An 11,393-nucleotide genomic window follows, 5' to 3' on the forward strand; every position below is an offset into this window, starting at 1 on the left:
CCCTCCACGCCCCGCACAAAGACTCCCAACCCCTGCTCCAAACCGTGGAGCTCAGGTATCCCAAGGAAGCAAACTCTGTCATGCTCCACACCTTTGTCCATACTGTTCCTTCTACACAGTGTAGCATTTCCACCTCTTCTCTGCTTGGAGAACTTCTATTCACACCCTTCTAAGACTCAGCTCAAATATCTCCTCAGTCAAGCTTCTCTGATTTTCTAGGCAAGTATCTACTCTGAGCTCTTGGCTCCCATGGCATTTTGTACATATTTTATGGGACTTAACATGCTAGGTGTATATTCCAAGCTGTGAATTTCACTAGACTATGTCTTCATGGTCTCTCCAAGCCCATCCCCTGAAGTGGGCCTGGCACCTATGGTATATAGACCATATCTGTGCTGTATCCATGAATTACCATCAAGGCTGCAAAGGTTTCTTGTCTCCCTTGACTGGCTGGAGCCTTGGAGCTTGTGGGGCCTTTATTCATTTACGTTTCCCTGTTTCACATCATGGGAGGTGGTTCCCATGGATGTTTTCAACTCTGCTTCTGTGTAATGCCATTTAGTACAAGATCCCAGTCTCACAAATGGAGAGGACATCTTTTTTTTTTTGGTGGGGGGACAGGTTCTAGCTGTGTTGCCAAGGCTGGAATGCAGTGGTGCAGTCATAGCTCACTGCAGCCTCGCTCTGTTTGTGAGAGCATCTGCATCTGCTCTTGGGCTGGTTCCTGTTGGGTGTTTTTCACGTAAGCCCAATATGTCTCCTCACTCAGCCCTGGAGGAACCAGGACCCCAGAGGTCATGCGACCCCGCTCCAGTAGGTGCTGTCTTCACTGGAAGGCACTTTGGGTTCCTTTATGGCTCTTGATGGAGGAGTAATCTTGCCCTCTTGCGGGAGAGATCGGGGCCTTTTAGCTCTGGAGAAGAATGAAGACATTTCAGCAGCCACAGAGGACTGAGGAGTGGGTCACTCCCCAGAACGGAAAAGCAGGTGAGGGCAGCCACCTTGGAGAACCTAAGTTGGGCTTTTCTTTTCCTTCCCTCCCTCCATGCCAGGAACTCTCCATAGAGAAGAAGAAAACCCTGGAAATGCTGGAGGAGAATGAGAACCACCGGCAGACACTGGCCAATCAGAGTGAGCAGCCCCCTCCCAGCGGGGGTCTCCATAGCAACCTCCAGCAGATCGAGGAGAAGATGCAGCAGCTCTTAGAGGAGAAGCTCCTGGCAGAGAAGCGGTGAGGGAGCCCCAACCCCTGAGGACACCATCGGCTTTGGGGTCTGGGGACTTTCCCCAAACTGGACACCCGGACTCTTGGGTTCTACTTGGCACTGACCAAGGAGGGCTCACTCACTTCCTTTTGCCTAGGACTCCGTTTCCCACCAGGAAAGTGGGAAGAGAACTTTCACTACCCAAAACTGGCTTGATAATTATCTCGTGCAGTGGTGTGAACCATGCAGAGTTACTAGGTCCTTGTCACCATGCTTTATGGAAAGTTGGGCAAGTTTTTAAGCCCCCTTTACAAATGAGGAAATGGAGCCTCAGAGGGCTTATATGACTTTTCTGAGGTCACAGAACTAGCAAGCTCTGGACCCAGGACTCCAGTCTTCTGACTGTAAACCTAGGACTCCCAGCACTGACCACGCCATCCATCTCATCCCCTGGGTGCGTGGACTCACAAAGTTCAGGAGCTCATGAAGCCTGGGATTCAAGGTTTCTCCAGCTTGGTCTCTAAGGGGAGTTGTCCACCCATTGGCAATCCCATTTGGCGAGTGAGCATTGAGTAAGTGCCTTTTCTGTCCCCACAGGATGAAGGAGAACGAGGAGCGCTCACGGGCCCTGGAGGAGGAGCGTGAGTTCTACTCCAGCCAGTCCCAGGCACTGCAGAACTCGCTGCAGGAGCTGACAGCAGAGAAGCAGCAGGCTGAGCGGGAGCTCAAGGTGCTGTGACCTGGCCTGCTGGAAGCAGCTGGTGCCAGGGCCCTTCCCTTCCCCTGGAGACTCCTGTCCCACCCCTGTACTTTACTGGGTAGCTGCATGAATTATCTCTGTCGGTCTGACCGGACGGCCAGGCACGGGGGATGGAACCACCACGAAGGATAGCAGTGAGTCTGCTGCATCATTGACAGACACCTGCTGGGTGCAGGTGCCAAGTCCAGTCCATCTGGTTCAAAGGGTAATACTCAGAGGCAGGATGTGATAACTCCCATCCAAGCCCATTGAGCCAGGGGTGACCAGGGAAGGCTTCCGGGGAAGAGGGCAGCTGCTTCCAGGACCTGACTTCCTTCTCATTTCCCTCTCCTCAACCTCAGGCTGAGGTGAAGGTCCGCATGGACCTGGAGAGGCGACTCCGGGAGGCAGAGGGGGCCTTGCGAAGCCTGGAACAGGGGCTGAATTCCAAGGTGCGGAATAAGGAGAAGGAGGAGAGGATGCGGGCTGACGTGAGCCATCTGAAAAGTAAGCTCTGCCTCTGGGTCCCGGCCCCCAACCTTGGCACTCAGCCCCAGATGGGATCCCGGCCCTGTAGAGCCAGGAACCCCATACAGGCTCTTCTATGCATGAGGTGCTCTATGGCTGTTGAAGGGTTTCTTCTCCAGTTACCTGCCTGCATGCATCTCAGCACCACTGCTTTCTTGTGGCTGTTGGATCTGTGGTGGGGGGAAAGCCGGAGCTTCTTCCATTTATCAAAAGCTCAGAGCTCTGTTCTCAGCAGGCCTGCCCTGAGATGGCTGCAGATTGTGGTTTGAAAGGCAAAGAAAGTCCACTTCAGCAGGTGGCTCTGGAATCTCAAGGGACGGGGTCAGCATATTTCCTACTCAACCTCACCAGGATCCTTGGGAGGGGAGGGACCGGCTGAGGGTAAGGATACAGTCGAACCGCACCCTTCCTGGCCCTGCCACCACAGGATTCTTTGAAGAGTGCATCCGGAATGCTGAGCTGGAGGCCAAGATGCCCGTGATCATGAAGAACTCGGTGTACATCCATAAGGCAGCCACTCGCCGCATCAAGAGCTGCCGCTTCCACCGGCGCCGGTCTAGTACCTCCTGGAATGACAGTGAGTGTGGCTGTCTGCGTGCCCTGCTAGGGTGGTGACAAGGCAGGAAGAGGGCAACATGGGGAGCCAGAAGGGTTGGCCCAGCTCTGAGGCTGGATAGTGTGGCCTTGAACCTGGCCCCACCATCCTTGGGCAAACGGGTGAATTCTCAGGGCCCTGGGTTTCTCAAAGGATATGGAAGCTCGTGGGTGGGAAGGGGCTGGAAGAAGCTTGGCACACATAAGGGAGTGAGGGGTGGTGTGAGGCTGGGGACAGGGCCAGGCCTTTGTGGAGGGAGCACTGTTTACAGGACTGTCGGGCTCCTGTTTTCCCAGTGAAGCCGTCCCAGTCCTTCATGACCTCCCAGCTGGATGCCAACAACATGGAGGAGCTAAAGGAGGTGGCCAAGCGGCTCAGCAGGGACCAGCGCTTCCGGGAATCCATCTACCACATCATGGCCACCCAGCCTGGAGCCCCCTCAGTGCTCTCCCGGGGCGGAAAGTGATGGGCGCTCCTCCCCTGCTTCCCAAGTCTCCCCTGGATGGGCCGGGAGGCGAAGGGGTGGCAGAGGGAGGCCTCACTCTACTGGCTCCTGGCCTCTCTGGTCTGGAGCCTGCCTCTCCTCTGGGCCAGAGCTCCACTTCGGGGCCAGCCTTGCCCTCAAAGGACATGGACGCTGCCTTCCTCGCCCTCACCCCACACGCCACCTTTGGGTCCACACCAGGGCCATGCAGGCCCGAGCTGGGTGCTGGTTGTCATGGTGAGGTGAGGACAGGACCTGGTTGTATGTGGAGATTTGCGTTGATTGGGGAGTGGGGTGGGGAGGGGCTATCTACCACTGTGCTGTCAGCCAGGGCCTGCCCCACAGAGGAAGATGGCAGCCCTCCCTGGTGCCCACTGGACCTCTCTGGGGCTCTGCTGCCCTGCCCCTGGTCCTCATGTAGAAAGGCCTCACCTACCCACCTTGACATTCCCTTTTCCCCAGGGTTTCCTGACTATCCCTTTGTTTCTGACACTCAGCAAAATGTCCCTGAGCTGAGGCCCCTCATTTACACCACATCTTGGTGTAGGGAGGAAAGGGGCCTAGGACAGCAGCTTCTGGGTTCCTGACATACCACACACCTGCCACAGTGCCGCTTTTCCTGAGCTCAGGCCCTGGCTGTGGGGTCACCCACTGATTCCCCTCCTCCTCGGGTGAGCTCACTCACAGCCTCGGCACCTTGCGAGGGCAGAATGATGTGCCATGTCCCTCCTGCATGTGCACCTAGGGCCCTGGCTGGGAGCTGGGGCCAGCAGTGATGCTGGGGCCTCCCCGAGAGGACACATAACAACCTCAGGAGTGGGCCAGGCACAGTGGCTCATGGCTGTAATCCCAGCACTTTGAGAGGCTGAGGCGGGAGGATTACTTGAAGTCAGGAGTTTGAGACCAGCCTGGTCAATATGGCAAAACCCTGTCTCTACAAAAAATAAAATAAAATAAAATAAAATAAATAGCTGGGCATGGTGGTGCATGCCTATAGTCTCAGCTACTTGGGAGACTGAAATGAGGGGATTGCTTGAGCCTGGGAGGTTGAGGCTGCAGTGAGCTGAGATCGTGCCACTGCACTCCAGCTAAGGTGACAGAGCAAGACCTGTCTCAAACAAACACAAACAAAACAAGCTCAGGAGTGAAGGAAAGCCACTCTGGTTCCTGCATTATGTACACCTGGTTGGGTAGGGAGGCAGTGTTCCTGCTGGTCGAGAGATCACAGATGTCTCCTTCCCAGCTGCCCCTGCTTCAGTCACCTCGCTGTCTCCTCTCCCTGCAGAGACTTCAGCCTGTGAAGCAATGTGGCCATGAACACTGGCAGATGGGGAACCTGGGCCTGTGATGAGGCCAGTGGTCATTGGTTGGCTCAGTGTCATTGGAAGTGAAGCTGAAATGCCAATCTGTAGCTTCTGTGGAAGACCACCACCCTCCAGGGGGCTGAGGAGTGTGTCTGTCCCTCACTCATGGACAGACAGACTGCCTAGCCCCTCTCCCTGCAGGCCCACCCTCCAAAGCTACCTGAGGCTACTGGCCTCCAGAAAAGGGGTCCACCTGGGATCAGGGTGCTCTTGGACACTGTTGGCAGTAAAGGTGCTCATACTTTGCTGCTTGGAAAACCAAGAAGTTCTGAGAGATAGACAGATGGCTTTGGGGCAAGTCCCAGCAAAAGGTGCAAGTCCCTGGGAGCCCACAACCTGTTCTGTGGGAAGAGGAGATTATTGCCTCTAAGAACACATGCACATCTGCTGCTAGGCTGACCAAGCCCAGGCCGGGGTGCCCTGCTCTTTGCTCAGTGCTGCCTGCCAAAACTAATCTCAGTGGCTCCTTTCAGTGATGAGTGGACTTTGACAGCTTCATACAGTCTCTGAAGAATCTAGCTGGGGAGAGGGCTGAGTCAGTTTGGAATAAATGCATTTGACAGGGCTGAGTCTAAATGTAAAACTTTAAACATGCATAACATGCATAAACCTGGAACTTGTTTCTCTAATACATATGAAGGATTAACTTTGAATTTAAGAGGAATATTTATAAAACCAAGATTACTGTTTCCTTTTTTTAAAACAATTAATCATGGCTTGCTTTTAGAGAGAGATCTTTCATAAATTTTCAAATGCATTTGTTTTTCTTGGGCAAGCTATTAAGCAGACAGGAAAGTGCTAGTCTTCATTTGCTTTGTGCTGCTATAACAGAATACTTGAGACTGGGTAATTTATAAGGAACAGAAATGTATTGGCTCACAGATATGGTGGCTAAGAAGTCCAGTATCAAGGTGCTGGCATCTGGCAACGACCCTCTTGCTGCATCATTCCACTGTTGAAAGGCAAACAGTGGCTGAGACAGCAAGAGGGGCCAAACTTATTCTTTTATAACAAATTCACCCCCTTGATAATGACATTAATCCATTCATAAGGGACAGTCTTCATGGCCTAATCACCTCTTACAGGTCCCACCTCTTGCGGATCACCTGAGGTCAGAGGTTTGAGACCAGCCTGGCCAATACAGTGAAACCCACCTCTACTAAAAATACAAAAATTAGCTGGGTGAGGTGGTGGATGCCTGTAATCCCAGCTACTCAGGAGGCTGAGACAGGAGAATCATTTGAACCTGGGAGGTGGAGGTTGCAGTGAGCTGAGATTGTGCTATTGTACTCCAGCCTGGGCAACATGAGTGAAACTCTGTCTCAAAAAAAAAAAAAAAAAAGGTCCCACCTCTACATATTGTTACAATGGCAATCAAATTTCTTTTTTTAATCCTGCAAACTACTGGGATGGTAATTAAATTTCAGTGTGAGTTTAGGAGGGAACAAACATTCAAACTGTAGCAGTGCTTTTCCATGCACATTTACCAATCGGTACTTCCTCCTCTTCTCACCCTGTATTTTCCATGCCTCAGGCAAGTCTGAGTTATTCTCAGCCAACTGAACAATCCATAAGTGTTTATTTGTTAAAAGCTCACTATGCACCTAGCACGGTAAATAGAAAAATAGCAACATCTCTATATGAAAATATGCAGGACTAGAAATTACTTAGTAGAAATATATTGATGTAATTTTTTTTTTAATTTTTAAAAACAAAACTCTCATTCCTTGGCTAATTAAATGCATTTCCTGCAGTATCTGTTTAAGTATGTGGTGTGGTCATTGCTAGAGAGATGTTGCTCCCTGCAGGCCAAATGTAGAATTATGGAATCTGCTTGTCCCGTCTCTAATACACACTCCTGCACACGCTTCTCTACATTTGAGGAAGTGCTCCCCACTGCTGCACCTCCTAATAATTAATTGAAAAATCTGTGTTCCAGCCCCGAGGTCCTGGCTGTCCCTGTGTAACAAGGACTATCAGCTAGGTTTTCTTCTGATTTTAGCACAGACTAAAGGAACAGAACTGATTGTGCCAGTGGGAATAGCCTCAGGGAGACAAAGGATACCTAGGGTTTTTTTGGTTTGTTTTGTATTCTGTTTTTTGTTTGTCTGTTTGTTTGTTTTTAAGAGACAGAGTCTCACTCTATTGCCCAGGCTGAGGTTCAGTGGTGTGATCGTGGCTCACTATAACCTCAAACTCCTGGGCTCAAGTGATCCTTCCACCTCAGCCTCCTGAGTAGCTGGTACTACAGACACGTACCATGATGCCCAGCCAGGATACACAGCTTTATGGCCTGCTAGTTTCAGTATCCCTGCTGGAAACTGACAGTTTTACCTGGTCTGATGTGGAGAGGTTTATGCTTTTTTTAGTAATCATATAAAGGAGAGCCAGAAATTAGTGAGAAATGGTAATGACTGGATTCTCCTCCTATTCGGTTTGTGTGCTTTTCCACCAATGATGTTAATGGATGCAGCAAGAGATCTGTGAAACACTTGGGTTCTGACCCACTCCCCAGCTCCCAGTCCATGCAAAAGATGCACTCCCTCTATTGGTCCAGAAGGATGTAATTCTTGCCCCCAACCCACTCCAAGCCCACCCAGCTCAGCATAGTGTGAGCAGCTTGTGTTTGGAGTCCAAAATGAATGATGACAGTGGAACAAAACTTGCTCAAGTCTCAGGGAACCAGTCAGGTATGTCAGACTTTATCCAATAGGAAGGTAAATAAACCCACTGGGCAAAATAGTCCCGGAGCCCTCAGATAAAGTCCAGCAGTCCCCGTGGAACTGTGTGCTTCTGCGATCAGCCACGTTGATGCTTCTCAGACCCCTAGGCCTTGCAAGGTCTCTCCAAAGTCAGAAACCCTGCAGCTTTGACTCTTGGAGAAAAAGCTGCTGACTTCTCTTATCTCACCCCACCCCTGGCAAACAGGAGTGGAAGGATGTCTTTTGCAAAGCTTTAGAAGAGATTACAATGGTTGCTTTTACCTCTTGAAAGAGAGCTACTCCCAGACACACAAAGCAACTGGGAGAAACTGGTTATTTAAACTTCCGAGTGGGTGTGGAAGGTTGTGGTGTAAACATCCCCAGGTTCAGTTCTCCTGACTCTGCACATCCCATCTCCCATTCCCTTCCCTGGACATGGGCTTCCACCCATGGCTAACAGCTCTTCTGACCCAGAAATGAGCTTCACCGCTCCATCTTACTGGGTTAAAGGTGTTCATGGGAAATATAGGAAATACTCTAAGTCCAGGAGTCCTGTGGGGCGGGGGCCTTAATAACCAAATCCCTTGTGGTGAACTTTACCTGTCACTGTCAACTCTGAGTTTGCCTCTGGCTGAGACTTGACAGTCAGGCTGGGAAGTTGGGGTGAGTCAGAGTTGCTCACAAGGGCTCAACAGCAGGGGCTCCAGGAAACATCCAGGCAGTTGCAGAGCCAGCTGCATTTGGGGGCTCATGCTCTCTTTGCACTCCACCACCCTTCCCCTGGAGGATCTGACACCTGCCTCTGGGCTGAGAGTCCCATTATGAACAGACTCAGTCTCCCCTTGTAGTCCTGGCAAAAGCTGTGGCTGGTGGGCCTTGGAGTGTCCACAAAGAGAGCCTTCCCCCTTGCACAGCAGTGACTCCAGGGGCAAGACGAGACCAAGGGGAAGAAGTTGTTGTGCACTGTCTGCTGCTGTAGGTGTGGGGGAACGCTTTGCTTTGCCCCTTGCTGGCTCCTGTGGCTTTTGAAAAGTCACTATTTAAAATGTTTACTGTATTTATGCATTTTTACTAAGTGGGAGGGAAATCCCTTCAATCTTACAGGCTGCTCAGAGCCCTTGTGATTCTGAAATTCTATGATTGGGACGTTGCATCCCTGAAATCAACAGAAAATTGGTCGTCACTGCTACCAGTGACCGAGAACATACAGGATGTCAGGTTCTGGCTCAGGTAGAACTCAGCACCATGCCATCCTTAGAATTTTCTCTGAAAATATATTTTTACTTTGAGATGAGAATAGGAAAGAGAACTAATTTATCACCTCAAGGAAAAGGTAACTGTGACTAATCATAGTTGCTTGGAAGGCTTTTCTGGTAAAGAAAAGATGCCCATTGTCATGTTCACCCTGTATCTGAGACCATCAGTCAGCATCACTTCTTTCCATCCCTGAGAGACAGGGTTTGCTCTGTCACCCAGGCTGGAGTGCACTAGTATAATCATGACTCACTGTAGCCTCCTGGGCTTGAGCAATCCTCCTGCCTCAGCCTCCTAAGTTGTAGGATTATCAGTGTGAGCCACCATGCCTCACCACTTCTTTCCATCTGCATTCAACACGTATTTATTGTGATTCTATTGCATGAAGTCAAGCGCCTACCATGTGCTTATCTCTTTTACTTACTGGTTCTTAAATTGTGGTGAAATACACACAACCTAACATTGACCATTTTAACTATTAATATTTCTAAGTGTACAGAGGCTGAGCATGGTGGCTCATGCCTGTAATCCCAGTACTTTGGGAGGCTGAGGTGGGCGGATCACTTGAGGCCAGGAGTTCAAGACCAGCCTAGGCAACAAGATGAAACTCAGTCTCTACTAAAAATACAGAAGTTAGCCAAGTGTGGTGGTGCCCACCTGAAATCCCAGCTACTTGGGAGGCTAAGGCACCAGAATCACTTGAACCCAGGAGGCAAGGATTGCAATGAGCCGAGATTGTGCCACTGCACTCCAGCCTGGGCAACAGAATGAGACTCCATCTCAAAATACATATATATATATATATACACACACACACACACATACACACACACACACATATATATATACACACATACACACACACATACACGTATATATTTCTAAGTGTACAGGCCAGTAGTGTTAAATATGTTCACATTTTCTGCAACTACTCTCCAGAACTTTTTCATCTTGTAAAACCAAAACTCTATCTATTAGACACTCCCCATTCTCCTAACCCCCAGCCCCTGGCAACCACCATTCTACTTTCTGTCTCTATGATTTTTGACTACTGTATATACCTTATATAAGTGGAATTATACAGCATTGGTCTTTTTTTGTGCCTGGCTTGTTTCACTTACGATAACATCCTCAAGGTTCATCCATGTTGTAACATATGTCAGAATCTCCTTGCTTTTTAAAGTTGGATAATGCCCTATCAGTTTTCAGGAGAAAACCTGATTGAAATCTCATTCTTCTGACAAATTGTTGGCCAAAGGGGAAGTCCCTGGAAGTCTTAAAGGACAAGAGAGTCACAGCCAAAGGAAACTGGATCCCTATCCTTTCCTTTTCCAGGTTTGTCCCTCCCCACGGTGGCCTGGTGTTAGGGATGCTTTGGTGTTCATGTCTACCTTCTTCCCAGCAGATGGCAGCGTGCCCCGAGCTGGCTTGCAAATTCCAACGGAAAGTGGGCTAAGGCTCTGGGAGAAGGCGGGGGTGGAGGGGTTTTGGTGACAATCTGCTGAGGTTTTGCACTATTGGTATTGAGTCTCACCCTTGTTCTCCCCTTTGAGATATGAAACAAAGGGCTCTGCTTTGGCCATCACTTACTGAGTCCATTATATACCATGTACTTTCAGTTTGATTGATTTCTCTTTTCTGTATTCACATATCTTGATTTACAGAAAGAATGGAACCCACATCGTTTGAGGGACTTGCCCAAGGTCACACAGCTTGTAACTGGAAGTTCAGCTTGTATCTGAGCTCGAGGGCAGTGTTTTTTCTAGCATCCCCTAAACAAATGTAAAAATTTAAAGTGACTTTCTTCCGTTGCCTCATTCATTCATTCAGTCAGTCATTCAGTAAATATATCGAGCTCCTCTATATTCTAGGTCCCAAGAATCTTCACTTAGAGATTTTCTATCCTGAGTTCTTAAGGGATTAACTCAGCTGTTTGGTAACTGCTGGTCTCCTAAGAACTCTTCTTTTTTGGAAGTCGGGTTAGTCCAGTGTAAGAAGTTCAGAGTTTCTGAACTAAAGACTTTCCAAAGTAACAGGTCTTTTCTTTTCTTCATTTATTTTTAGAGACAGGGTCTTGCTCTGTGGCCCAGGCTGGAGTACAGTGGTGTGATCATAGCTCACCGCAGCCTCAAACTCCTGGGCTCAAGTGATCCTCCCATCTCAGTTTCCCATGTAGCTGATATTACAGTCATGTCCCACTATGCCCAACTAATTTTATTTTTGTAGAAGTGGGGTCTTGGTATGTTGTCCAGGCTGGTCTCAAACTTCAAGTGATCCTCCTGCCTCAGCCTCCCAAAGTGCTGGGATTATAGGCATGAACTACTGTGCCTGGCCAACAGGCCTAGTTTCTTGCTGCCTTCAACCACTTCCAAGCTGGCACTCTCTTGATTTTCTCTTTCCTTTGCCCCTTATCCACACTTCCCATATCAAGTATCCTCTAGAAAAGAAGTAACGTCTTAGAGAGGAGGCAGCCAATGGGAAGCCTCTGGGTTGGGGATCTGAAGGTCTGGGTGATCCTGAAG

General features: G+C 49.5%; 1 protein-coding gene across 1 annotated transcript in view; it reads left to right on the forward strand.

Annotated features, from left to right (window-relative positions):
* PLEKHD1 (pleckstrin homology domain containing, family D (with coiled-coil domains) member 1) overlaps positions 1–3,611 on the forward strand; it is a 44,658-nt gene extending 41,047 nt beyond the window's left edge. The window contains exons 9-13 of the mRNA XM_012000898.1: positions 1,053–1,231; positions 1,803–1,935; positions 2,307–2,451; positions 2,900–3,049; positions 3,364–3,611. Coding sequence (XP_011856288.1) covers positions 1,053–1,231; positions 1,803–1,935; positions 2,307–2,451; positions 2,900–3,049; positions 3,364–3,533 — 777 coding nt within the window. The 3' untranslated portion in view covers positions 3,534–3,611. The remainder of the gene's footprint in view (positions 1–1,052; positions 1,232–1,802; positions 1,936–2,306; positions 2,452–2,899; positions 3,050–3,363) is intronic.
* Positions 3,612–11,393: the final 7,782 nt, after the last annotated feature.

The sequence above is a fragment of the Mandrillus leucophaeus genome, unplaced genomic scaffold (genome assembly GCF_000951045.1).
Source record: "Mandrillus leucophaeus isolate KB7577 unplaced genomic scaffold, Mleu.le_1.0 Scaffold641, whole genome shotgun sequence".
Taxonomy (NCBI): Eukaryota; Metazoa; Chordata; class Mammalia; order Primates; family Cercopithecidae; genus Mandrillus; species Mandrillus leucophaeus.